The sequence below is a fragment of the Pan paniscus genome, chromosome 12 (genome assembly GCF_029289425.2).
Source record: "Pan paniscus chromosome 12, NHGRI_mPanPan1-v2.0_pri, whole genome shotgun sequence".
NCBI lineage: Eukaryota > Metazoa > Chordata > Mammalia > Primates > Hominidae > Pan > Pan paniscus.
In genome coordinates this window covers 89154562-89168393 of record NC_073261.2, presented here as the reverse complement: position 1 = coordinate 89168393, position 13832 = coordinate 89154562, and the positions used below count along the sequence as shown (strand labels likewise).

At 38.3% G+C, this 13832-nt stretch overlaps 1 protein-coding gene across 5 annotated transcripts in view; it reads right to left on the bottom strand.

Annotated features, from left to right (window-relative positions):
- Window positions 1-13606, bottom strand: part of PRKD3 (protein kinase D3) — a 74324-nt gene extending 60718 nt beyond the window's left edge. The window contains exons 1-3 of one of the 5 annotated variants that reach the window (XM_034952943.2): window positions 13462-13578; window positions 6566-6678; window positions 5016-5958 (exon numbers count right to left, since the gene is read on the bottom strand). In XM_034952943.2, the coding sequence (XP_034808834.1) occupies window positions 5016-5303 (288 nt within the window). In that variant the 5' untranslated portion in view covers window positions 5304-5958; window positions 6566-6678; window positions 13462-13578. Of the gene's footprint in view, window positions 1-5015; window positions 5959-6565; window positions 6679-12976; window positions 13215-13461 lie in introns of those variants that run through there. The other 4 variants (XM_055108049.1, XM_034952944.3, XM_055108051.2 and 1 more) reach the window with 4 other exon arrangements.
- Window positions 13607-13832: the final 226 nt, after the last annotated feature.

Sequence of the window (13832 nt, the reverse complement as noted above, 5' to 3'; positions counted from 1 at the left end):
AAGCAAAAAGTAGGATTGAAAATATGATTTCATATTTCCAACAAGGTGACAGCTCTCCTTCCTGAGTCATTTTATCATATTGTACCTATATTTCAGGACTTACATCTACCTTATATTAGGGCAATTTGACATTTGCTCATCTTCTTTTCTAGAGCATAAATCACAGGGGCAGGGAATTTGTGTTTCATCTTGGGAGCTTCCACAGTTATCTAGCACAGTGACTGAAGAGTAGTGCACCATAAATATTTGTTCAACTGAAGCAAAGCCATAACAGATAATGGCACCCAGGTGTAGGATAATTGTATAACACTATTTAGCTCTCTGCAAACTGCCACCAGGGAGACTGAAAATCTACCTAGAATTTGCAATTATCACATTAACCTATAATCAGCTGCAGACCTCTCTGAAATTTTTAATTTTAAGAATTTTTTTAAAGTATATTTTCAGTATGTGGAAAATAAGATGGCACTCACAGGACAAAATATACAATTTCAATATTTGAAAAAAATGTATCTTCAGATTGTTACTTATCTGGTCCTTAGGCTTATCAAATTTCCATTAGACTAGAGGTTCTCTAGACTGTGGCTCTCATTAGAATCATAGATAGAACTCTTAAACAGACTCCCACTCCCCAAGGACCTGATTTAATTGGTCTAGGAAGGACCTGTTTAACCTCCTAGTTACTCTCCAGTGCAGTCTGGGTTGAAAACCACTGTTACAAATCAAGTCCACATTTAAAATGCATATAACCTTGCAACTACATGCATCGAGTTTGTAAACATCCTGATCCTTGTAACATGTGGCCTATTGTAAAAGATTTTTTAAAACTAGGTTTTTTTCTTTTTCCATAAATATGACAAAACAAGCTTTGAACTTTTGCCTATAATTTTTAAAAAAGCTAACCAGGAAATGCTCAATGATAAGAGTAATCAGAAAATCTTGTGGGCTGTTCAAAAGCAGACTGGTTAAGATTTTGTTGGGAAAAAATAGACACAAACATAGCAATAAAGCCTGCATTTGTCAAAATACATGTTATGAGTTTGTTCATTTGATTATAACTATTTCATCAAAAATTACTGAATCGTGGAAATATCTGACAAGGAGCTTGGTTCACACCCCTTCAACTTACTTCCAATATTAGGCTGGGAGTGAAAAAAATTTAAAACAATGTATTATTTCAAATGTTGTCATGGCACAGCTCAGAGGCAAACACAGCTTTTCTATCGTACTACATATTTCAAGTCAAAGTCTTGTTATAGCTCTGCCTTCTTGTTCCAGCTCTTATAGTGTAAATAAGAGTCCTTTTCACAGTCTATCTAGTGCCATGTTTTCTGCATTTTTTTCATCTTTTGTTAGTGACTCTTCTGTTTAAAATGGCTCCCAAGCACAGTGCTGAAGCAGTCTAGTGTTCTCAAGTGCAAAAAGTTTATGATGTCCCTTATAGAGTAAATACACGTGTTCAATAACATTCAGGTATAAGTAATAGCTCTGTTAGCTGTGAGTACAATGTTAATGAATCAACTATATATATTAAATAAAGTGTCTTCAAACAGAAACACATAAAACAAGGTTATGTATTTATTGGTTGACGAAAATGTGACCAGAGGCTTGCAGGAACCTATCCTCCCACTAGGAACAATGGTTCCACTAGGTCCTACTAGGAGCAATCGTTCACTATTAGCTAATTCAGTGTTCTCAGTGACTTTACAGAATATAACTACTATGAATAACAATAACTGACTGCATGTAGAAATAAAATATAAAAATGACAATAGGAAGAAAATAGAAATATACTGTTCTAAGGTATATATTACATTATAAAGTGCTATGATATTGTTTGAAGATACTCTGATCAGATGCATATTATATAAACTAGAACAGGGATTTCCAAATATTTTCTGCAACAGGCCAAACAGTAGTATTTTAGGCTTGGTGGGCCATATGGTCTCTGTCACAGCTACTCAACTCGGCTGCTGCAGAACAAAAGAAGCCACAGACAAGATATAAAGGATTGAGCACCCTGTGTTCCAATAAAACTCTATTGACAACAGGTGGTGGGCCAGATTCGGCTTAGGGATACAGATTGCTGACCCCTGCATTAGCGGAATTGATGAAAAAAAAAAAATGTAAAGAGTATAATTAACCAGCAGTGGAGGTACTATGGAATTATATAATGTAATTCAAAAGAAGGCAGAAAAGGACCTAAGAACAGAAGGGACAAATAGAAAACAGCCAATCTATTTAAACACATGTTTTCTATATGGAAAACAGTATTAAATAGAAATGGTCTAAACACTTAAAAAGCAGAAGTTGACAGAGTGAATCTAAAAAGCATACCCAACTATTAATACATGCAAGCTAAAAAAATCCTACTTTACATAGGAAAACAGAGAGGTCATAAGTAAAGCATGTGAAAAGATATCACAATGCAAACACTGATTTTTTATAAAAAGAATGATTAACACCAAGTATTAGTCCCTCACTTAAGACAGTCCCTCACTTAAGATGATTTGACATACAAGTTTTCGACTTTACAATAGTGCAAAAGGGATACACATTCAGGGAGCTCCTCAACTTACAATAGGATAAACTCACAGCAGATTGAAAATATCATATATCAGAACACACCTTCAACTTAATATTTTCAACTTGCCATGGGTTTATCAGGACATAACTGTAAGCCAAGGAGCATCTGTAAGCTTCAGAACAAGATCTTGAAAAATTATATTGAAAAAGGGATCAATATATCAAAGGCTGTAAAAGTCCCAAATGTGTTTGCAAATAATGAGAGCGCCAAAAAATCAAAGAAAAGAACTGATAAAACTGAAAGGAGAAAGACAAACCTACAATTGTAGCTGAGAGATTTCAATAGTCCTTTCTCGAGAAAAGATAAGAGAAAGTAGAAAGAAGTCAATAAAGATATAGAAGATTTGAACACTATCAACCAATTGACCCAACTGACATTTATAGAAAACTGCACTCAACAAGAGTAGAAGACACGAGAGAATGGGGAGAGTTCCTCTTGAGGAAAAATGATTCCCCTGCAGGAGTCATTGTAAAATTCAGTTTACTATATCGATTTTATGCTGCTATATCCACAATCAATAACTATTTTACATTTGTATAATTATCCTTTTTAAGCTATATCCTATTTCCCTGACATCACTCTAGTTGCTCACAGATCAAGATTTTTAATCTGGTTCTCCAAGAATTTCACCCACTGACCCACTCCTCACATTTATATTAATGAAGTAACACTGATTCTAGAATAATCCTGCAGAAAACTGGTAAACCTCTGTAGAAGTAAATCAATAGCTCAATTTAGCCATTACACCACATATACATATTTCAAAAGAACATACTGTACTTAATAAATATATACAATTTTTTCTCAATTAAAAAACTGTGCAAAAAATAAGTAAATGAAATTTCCAAAGATTGAAAACTAAATCATAGAGAGTCATCAAAACACTGGTTATGAGTTTCTATGGTTTCAAATAAAAAGGGAACATTATATTTAAGTTACAAATATGTATTTAAGTTTAAAAATTAAATAAAAAAATTACAATCTAGTTGCAAAAGTGTTTGAAAACAGTCTGTAAAGGATAACGGAAGGGAAACTAAAAGCAAAGCTACGGAAGGATACAATGCTCTACAGGTCTACAGAAGTAAAGTTATTCTTACTTAGGAATAACTTAGGCCACATGTACAAGTCATTGTTAAAACAAAGGCAGCATAGGTCATTTTCACAAACTGCACAACATCTTTTGGATGGGTCATTATTTACATCAGAAGATAATGAATGATAAACTATATAAAGCGTAAAGAATTGAAACAAAGACAGTAAGATGAAGAGCCTGAATTCCCAGAGAGAGATGATTTTTGCAAATAGAAAGTTTACAATTTGTTTGAAACAAATCTGAAACATGCTTGAAAATTCATTAAAATCTACTAAAAATAAAATATAACCAATTCATACAACCCATATAAACTGTTTTGATAACACAGAAAACATACTAGCCTCATCCATCAAATCGGGATTATTAAAGATATTTAGCTAAAGTTCCTTAAGAAAACGGCACGGTACAGGGAAGGAGGGTGAATGAGAAACAACATAAAACCACCCTGAATTTTCAAATATTTTGTCGTATATTCAAAATTAATTTACCTATTTTTTAAAAGACAGAAAGCATGGTCCTATATTAAATGGCAGTTTAGGAAGATTCTGAACGTCCTGAAAAATAATCAAGATCTAAAGAGAAGGAAATGGATAAAAAAAAAAAAAAAAGAGGGGCCAGAACACAGGGTACCTAGAGATAACAAGGTATGGAGATGGGACTCAGCCGCTAGCTACTGTGTCCCAGGGGGCCTTGTGCCCTCTACCTCCTGTTTTCTCTGAAAACAAATGAGATTTCTTATGCTGCCTTGACTCTATACAGATTTTCCTGCTCTTGAGAGACAAACAGAAGAGTGATACTTTAAAGCTAAAATAAATGCATTTTATTTATGTTTTCAGACTGAGTCTCACTCTGTCGCCGTGCCAGGCTGGAGTGCAGTGGCGCTATCTCAGCTCACTGCAACCTCCGCCGCCTGCCCTGCTCCCCATGATTCTCCTGTCTCAGCCTCATGAGTAGCTTGGACTACAGGTGCCTGCCACCATGTTTGGCTAATTTTTGTATTTTTAGTAGAGATGGGGTTTCAACATGTTGGCCAGGCTGGTCTCGAACTCCTGACCTCAGGTGATCTGCCTGCCTCAGCCCCCCAAAGTGCTGGGATTACAGGCGTGAGCCACTACGCCCAGCCAAATAAATGTATTTTAAATCTGGGATATATGTTCCAATTAGCTAGACTCTGAAATTTCAGTCTTTAGCCTCAGAGGTCATTAGAACTCTTCCAAAAACGCACAGAATAAACTACTGATGGATCAGTATGTCTTAACTCACTGGTACACGTATAATTTATAGAAAAACATCAGTAACAATATTATTTACTACTGATAATAGCACGCACAGTACCTTTTGATAAACTATGGAGCACACAAGATCCTTGACAGCAGATAAAGACAGTTCCTGGGCTTCAATGGTAACACTCTCCCGTGTGAGGCCAATTTGCAGTAGAAATGAAACTGTATGCACTGAGCCTCTGGAGTTGGTGAGTGATGGTGCACTGAAGCTTCCATTAGAGAGTCGGGCAGAGAGTCCCGTCTTAGGACTTGAACACGGAGAAGCAGCTGGAAGCACAGCAGGAATAGCTGTGGGTAATACAGACTTCTGGGCTGATGGAGGGGAATTATTTGCAGACATCTGCCTTTCTTTAATCTTTTAAAATAGTTGTCGATTCTTTTTCAATGGTTATGAAGAGGTTTTTAAAATAACAGCAGTAAAGAAAATGACTGCACTTTTGGATTTAGTTGAAAACTTCTTTATTTCCTCTTTTAAGCCACTCATGCCGATACTTGTAAGTTTTATCAAGGAGTTGAATGCCCCAAAGGTCCTATTTCTCTTAATATCAGTCCCATCAAAAAGCAGTCTTGTCTGTAGGAAGACAACCAGGGATTTGTAAAGGATTTAACATCACTGAGCTATCCTCAGCAGGATAGAGTTGACGTAGCTTATTTACGAATCTATTTTCCTTTCAGTCTGTTCTTGTCTCTTTAATTTCAGGAAATACATATTGAATAAAAGTTGTTTTTCTGTCAAGGTGAAATCCTCTTCGTTTAAAAAACAGTAAGTGTTTTGGATTAATCTATTCAGTACTTTTCCTTTGGTTTACTAATTTGATAGGACACCTTCTCAAATGTCCACACCTTAAATCACCTTCTCAAATGTCCTCATTTTCATTCTGGGGGGATGAACTTTTCTATGATGAAATACAAAGCTTTTTAAAATAGTACAGGCATATTTCATTAGATGAATGGGTCCATCGAGAAAAGCTGATGCTTTCTGACATATAGTCAGCCTGGAAGGAAATTTTTTAAAGGTTTTTAATACTTTATATTCATTCGACATTAATTTAAAAATAAGAACATAACTTTTTTAAATGACAATTTTTGGTCATATGCTTATAATTCACTAATAAATCCTAATGGGTAACAATTTTTGGCTAGTTAGCAAAGACTTTTTTTACTATAAGTATAATTTCAGGGAGAGGCTCGAAAAATATCCTTGGCACTCTACACTGATACCTAAAACTTAAACATTAAACATTTTTTAAAATCTACCTCATTTTTAATCAATGAAGACCAAACACTTCTATGTTACAATTACATGACTGAGTTATATCAAAAACAGAAGGGACAAAAAACAGTAAAACTGACATTTTCATAGACATACAATACATGCCACCCCACCACACAAAAGATGTACAATACTTTCCTAATACAAGAGTATTCTTTTTTTAATATTACAATACTAATTCTGCCGAAACATGACTCTTGACTTGCTTTGTTGAAACATTCCTTTCAGAAGGCTAAGGAAGCAGGAGGGGATATACTGAACAGTTAAATGATCAATAAGTGTGAAAGCTGACATACTTATCACAGGAACATAAGAGAAAGGGATCTCACCATAAGGGATTTCTCCTATCCAGGTCCTAACTAGGCCCAACAATGCTTAGCTTCCAAGATCAGACAAGATCAGGCACATTTGGGGTGGTGTGGCTGTAGACCACAAAGCATTTCTAACAGTAAGAAAGAGAACAGTAGGTATAGTTAAATATGTATCATAATTTCTAGGAAAGCACAGGTCAAAAAGTTAAAAAAAAAAAGGTATGACCCAACCCCTCCACATGGCTTAGGCGTGAAACAGCTCATAATTGATGGTTCTTTCTAAGTTCCATCTATATACCCATAAATAATTCCAATGAAGAGAAGGAGTAAATCATCCAATGTGGCTGCAGAGTAACTCTCTGCAGAGTAGTTAATGGGTTAAATTAGGACGAACATGACAGAAGGGCAAAAGCACACAACTATAGTATTAGGAATGGGAAAGCTCAGGAAAAAACTGAGACTTTAAAAAAAACTGAAGATGAAAGCTTTCATAGCTACTTTCAAGTAAATGATCATTATTCCATCTTATATAATGTACAACACTTGATAGTTTATAAATGTTTCACATACTTTACCTCATAACTCTTTGAAAGTTGACAGGGTATAAATCATTTTTGTAGACAAGAAAATTGAAGCACAAAGGCGATAACGCAACTTGCCCAGCAGCACATGGTTATTAATAGGTGCAGCGGGAATTAGAAGCCAGGTTTCGTACTTTCTTACCAGTGCTGTCTCCACAAGAGCACACTATTTCTCAAAGAGAACAAGGAACTAAGAATCACTGCTCAGAGGATGTTGCTAAGGTTGAGAAATCGCACAGAAAGACAGACTGCTCAACTTGTATTTTGCTTATCTTCTCCACAGTTTTAAAGTAAAACTGCAGAAAGGCATTGAGAACTGAAACCTGAGACAAATGACTAAGACTATAACAACTTTACATGAGTTTGAGTCTCTGGGTCCAGATGCAATCCATTCCATACTACTAAAGCAATTCACAAATGTAATCACAAAGCTGACTCCTGCAATCTTGGAGAAAGAGCTCAAAAAGACAGATACAATCATGGCCTGGAGATTTGTAGAGCGGTTTCAAGTTCTGGCGGCTGGAGAAGCAGGAAAGCAAATTTCAGAAATTACAAATATAAAAAATAATGAAGCAAATGGTTTGTGAATAACTAGAGAAGAATATAATGATCACTAGAAGTCAACCACATTTACATCTTGGAAAATAATGATTATTAGGCTTCTTAGCTGGAAAAAAATAATAATAGCTTACATTTATTAAGCTCTTACTATCTGTCAGATACTGTTCTAAGCACTTTATACATATTACCTCATTAATCCTCACAGCAACTCATTATATGGTTGAGAAAACAAAGGTTTAGAGATTAAAGTACTTGCCCAAGACCACAAAATCAGCAAAGCCAAAAAAAAAAGATAGTTTATTCTGACAAAAATAGTATCCAAGATGATTGTCCATACTATCTTTGTAAGTATGTTACTGAAGTGTGGGTTGGATGTTAGTGTAGTTAAGTTTGCTGCTCTGTGTCACCTTAGACGAGGAAAGTCTTTATGGAACTGCCTTGAAACACTGTCCTCAGCCTTATATCATTTTTCACTATTTATTAGATAATAAAGGCATAAAGAATATGCTTATAAAATCCTCAGGTTGAAGAAATCTGGGAGAAATAAACTAAAATTAAACTGAAACTTAAAGGTAAGTGTAAAGCTTTGCATTTAGTTTCCCCAAAATGTGCAATACAGAAATGGGGAAATGCTTACTTGTAAGCAGTTTATATGAGAGGTGTTTATCAACGAAAAAGATTAATTCAAACTGCTAATATAATGGGTGACTAAAAGAGCTAACGCAAAGCTAATGCCCTAGGTCACTGAGAACACATCAGCATCCGTCTGTATACTCCTTGTTACTCAGCCTATATCACTATTCTGTTTATATCTATGGTCAACATTTTTAGAGCCATACTGATTAAAAAAAAAAAAAAATCATGCACGCAAAGGTAAAAATAATGTCATGTGATAAAAATGTGCTTAACAAAACCAAACAGAATAAGTGGTTTTCAAATACTTGAATATGTGTTAATAGGAGAATTGATTTTATTCAGTATCACAGCAGAGGGTAGACGAAAAATGAAGATGAGAGCACTTCTTACTTAACCTCACAGGTTGCAAGGATTGAGCTACGGGGTACAAACTATCTGTAACAACACCTGGCTAACAGTAAGTGCTCAGTAAGTTTTAGCAATTTTCACAGCAATTAGTTGAAGGAATTAACAACTAAGCCTTTACTTTATGCTAAACACATAAAGTGAGATATGATACTTTATTAAATCCTTGCAACAACTCTAGGAGGTTTAACTCTATTTTCCAGAAAAGAAACAAGAATTTTAGAGAAGCTGTTGTTTGCCTGTGACTATAGCTAGTAAGCGATAGAAATGAGATTCAAACTAGTTTCCCTGACTCCAAAGCCCAAGTTCTTTCTACCACTTTATTCCATATCCAACAACCTAACAATGGAACAGGTTGTCTCACGAGGTAATGAGCTCCACAACGTATCTGACTTAAGTAGTTTTTATAAGCTGAACTACCAAAATAAAGTAGTAAAATATCTATGAATAAAACTGTATGCAAGTTAACGACTTTTTTTTTTTTTTTTTTTGAGACAGAGACTTGCTCTGTTGCCTAGGCTGGAGTACAGTGGCGCGATCTTGACTGACTGCAGCCTCCGCCTCCCGGGTTCAAGCGATTCTTGTGCCTCAGCCGCCCCAGTAGCTGGGATTACAGGTGCACATCACCATACCTGGCTCATTTTTGGATTTTTAGTAGAGACGGGGTTTCATCATGTTGGCCAGGCTGGTCTGGAACTCCTGACCTCAAGTGATCCGCCCATCTCGGCCTCCCAAAGTGCTGGGATTACAGGCGTGAGCCACTGCACCTGGCCCAAATTAACTACTTCTACTTTGATGAATGTCTTCCCACTAAATATCATTTTATTATACCTAGTAATATTAGCCAAATAACAGTGTTTAATACAACTAATTCATCAGAACAAATTACAACTATTCATAATAAACACTACATATAAAAATGATTTTTAAAAGTCTCAGCATTAACACAAATAGAAGAAACCTAAGAGCTGTCAGATTTCTGCCCACTCTTTCTGTTTTCCCTCTCCTGGTTTGGTTTATGGACCCCAGATTTATTCTGGAAGATGCAACAAGATGTTGGGTGAAAAATATTAAAACTAAATATTAAACCTAATAACTGTGACTTACATGAACCTTGATATGCTGCTTAATTTTGTCTTTACGCTTCAATTAGAAAACTGAAAGAAGAGTACATCTTATTAATTTACAAACTATATACCAATTATATATGCTTGTTTCTAACAGGGGTACGAGGCTCTAAATAAAATCATCTAGTTGGCAAGCATTTCTAATATGTTTATTTAGAACTTGTCAAATATTCTTTTGGGGAGCTAGCTGTCACATATTCCATTCAAATGAGCTTACATAATCCGTCATCATTGTTAATGGAATCAAAATATAGGATATTAATGGCATCTTGAACCCAGTCTGTCCTATTATTACAGACAAGGTGAAACAAAGGCCCTGGAGGTGAGAGGACTTACTTGAGGATTATCTCATGGTAATATCACAAGTTTATCTACTTCCTCTCCCTCTCCTTCCCCTTCCCCCATGCACACATTATCTCATTTTTAACACTCTAATTAGGAGAAGCTCTAACAGCAGTATTTCCACTTAACAAATACTTAATTAGTACTTATTATTTCCCAGACTGTTATGAGAGACACTGGAGTTATACAGCAGTGACCAAAACAGACATGGCCACTGCTGTCTCTGAAATTCAAAGTGTGATGTGAGACACAGACATAACATTCATACAAACAGCTGGGTAATTATAAACTGCAAGAAGTGATATGGCAGAGTATACTAAGGGGACTCAATTCCAGCTGGAATCTCAGGAAAGGTACCTTTAAGGAAATATTTAAGCTGAGATCTCTGGATAAACAAGAGTCAACGAAGCAAAGAGACAGACAAAAGGATTCCAGGAAGGCAAAATGCATCTAGTTATTAAATTCTTCAAAAAGAAGTTCATTATTTAGTGTAGCATCATTCTTTTTGTACAATACTCAGCAAAGGCTAAAGTGAAGAGATAAAATGCTTTTCCTATTGGAATAACAATATTTATTATAACATGAATTCCTCCCAGTAAAGAGTTTTCCAGGTTCAACTTAGTTTTGTATACTAGAAATGCTAATGACGTGGAGGGTTGTGTCCATGCCTCTTGACATGTATTAATATTAGTATTCTTTTACCACGTAAAAGTATGTGGCCTTTTTCAATGCAATTCTGACCAGCGTCCTAAAGTCCATGTCCATGTTTTGACATAGGTTTGACTTTGCTTAGTAATTGTTCTTGCTTTTATATTGTATGTTGTATTTAAAAACTCAAGTGTCTACGTCGTTGGTTTTAAAAAAAATCATATCTTGTAGCAATCCCGACAATGATTTATATATTTTCAAAAATACCTATTACTTTAGATTAACATACTTTTCCTAAGAGCTTAGCATTTGCTAAATTGTTTCCTCTAAAATTCTGCTCATCTGGACCAGTGACAGTTGAATCTCAGTCCTTCCACTGTCAGAGAGTACTGAGAGAGCACACCATATCTGCTCTGCTCAGGAACTGAAAAGTTTATCCAGTAATAAGATTATGGACTGCCAGTCTGGCAATGCAATATGAATCCATGTTGAGCTTGACAGACGTTAGTCTCTGCACCAGTAGTAGCCAAGAAATCTGATTGGTTAGCAGGCAATGAGCAATTTCTCACATACTGCCACAATAAACTAACCACAGAAATGGAAAAAATTTTTTTCCTACATTAAAATGAAAATATCTCATAAGCACATTATCTCAAGTTTTTCCTGAGAGGGCTACTCAAAGAGATACATATATATATAGCAAGTTCGATCTGAATTACATAATCAGCGAGACTCAAAGTACAATCATCACAGAAGATTGTGAATTATAAGCAGCATTATATCAAATTAAAACTTGTCCTAGCAAAGAATTTCCTTATATATCAAGCTCTGTACAAGCAGTTTCTTTTAAAAACGAACAATTAACTCCACTGTAGTATTTTCAACTTTAGAGTCTTTTACTTTTAAAAAATGAGAACAAAATGTCCCTTAAGAAAACTGCACTTAAATGACCACCTATTCCTATTTTTCTGTATGTGGTGTTTTCAATTCGTAATTTTAAAAAATGTAATATCAGAAAGTTTTATTTGTGAAGTTCTGTGTGTGTGGCAGTGTTTAAATCCACGAATAGAAAGAAATTTCTATTTTAAAGTGGCTATCTGATGAAACTGAAAGCTTAAAATTTTCTCTAAAAGACTTACCATTATCTAGGATGCTTAAAAAATTAGTTTTAAGATACACATCAGTCAACACTCTTAAAATGTGAAACGCTATATACTAAATTACAGAACCTGAGTCACCCTGAAATGTGAAATGCTATATACTAAATTATAGAACCGAGGATGGAACCTGGCTTGTCAAGGAGTACTCCAAGCTCATGCACTCAGGCCCACCACAACTGTATTACTACCTACTGAAGAAAAACCTTCCACGGTTTCTGCGTGACACGTTTCAAATCCTACTTTTAGAAAATCTTCTAGCTTCTTGGCTGAATGTCCATGCTTGATCTTAACTCGGAATCTAACAGGGAAGGAAGCAAGGGTTCGTTGATAAAGGAGAAACTGGCCTAGATCTCAGTCGGGGGAACTTTATGGGCGCCTTCTGCAGCAAAGCTAAGGAAAATGAAAATCGCTAAAAATATAAGAACGACGACATTAAGTAGAAGGGTAAAAAAAAAAGTTTCAGACGAATAAAATAACATTTTCTAGGGTACAAATGAAGGCATTTAAAAGTTCTTGTTCCATTTGTGGCTATGTCTCATAAAAGCTGTGTCGCACCAAGCAGCAGTTCAGGGTGTAACTTATCCTTCCTAATCAAAGATGACACCGATAGTCTTATTTCCTGTGGGGATGGGTGTGGTTGAAGACACAGTTACGTCCATGCCATCAATCTGTGTGTGGAAAAGTCGGCAGGTCGCGCGCACACACTTGTCGCTTGAATCGTATGTGTGCCTGCAGACGGCAAGGCCTATGCCTCTGACTGCGTTCACCTGAAATAAAATACCCAACCGGCAATACAGTAGTATATGGTTATTTTCACTGCTCAAAGAAACAGTCGCACTCCTCAGTGTTTCAGCTTAAGGAAAACCTCCCAGGAGGGAGCAACTCGGAGCAATGCTGCAACTCGCAAATCCAAACGCAGTCGGGATACTGGGGCGAGGGGCTTACATTCTCCAAGCACCATTTACTCACCCCTTTGAGACGACTACAACGCAAAGTGAGGAAATGAAACGAAAAAGCTCGTCCAAAATTCGGCACTGCGAGCGCCGCGGGTCTGGCTTCGGGAACTAGTTTGGGAGACCCGGGAACGGATCGCCTCCGATGGGCCGGGCGCGGTGGTCGCCAGCGGAGCGCGAACCCAAGTTGCCCTCCGCGCGGACGCCGGAACTTGGCCCCTCTGGCGGCTGCGGCGGCGCCCCCGCTCCCCCTCAGCCGCCCACCTCCCGCCGCGCGCTCCCCCCAACTTCCCGCCCAGCGCGGCTGACGCCGCCCAGCCCGGCGCGGGGTCCGAGTCCTGCCGCCGCCGCCGCCGCGTGCAGTTGGGGGGTTGGGGGGGTTGGGGGATGGGGGAGGGGCCGCCGCCGCCTCAGCCCGACGGGCCGGGAGAACAAAGCGCCGGCGGCGGCGGCGCGAACTTTTTCGGTGTCTGTTCAGCGCTCCCCGAGGCGACTACTTACAGTGGCAGGCTCGGCCCGTCGTGAGAAACTGCGCCCGCCAGCGTCTGAGTACCGGACGAGGCGCCAGCGAGGCTTCACGCGCCCCGCAGGATCCCGCCCGCCTCCGGCGCCCCTTCCTCCCTCCCTCCCCGTCCCGTCCTGGGGCCGGAGGGCGGGGGGCCGGGGCGCGCGGGGGGCGGGGGCGCGCGGGGGGCGGGGGCGCGCGGGGGGCGGGGGCGCGCGGCCAGCGCGGGGCCTGCCGGGAGCTGTAGTTCCTCGGCCCGCGCCCGCCGGGAGGTGGCCGCGGCGGGAGGTCGGGGTTGTCTCTGCCCCGCGAAGGGGCGCCGGGAGCGCCGGGTACAGTCGGGCTGGCTCCGCACCCTCGAGTTCCG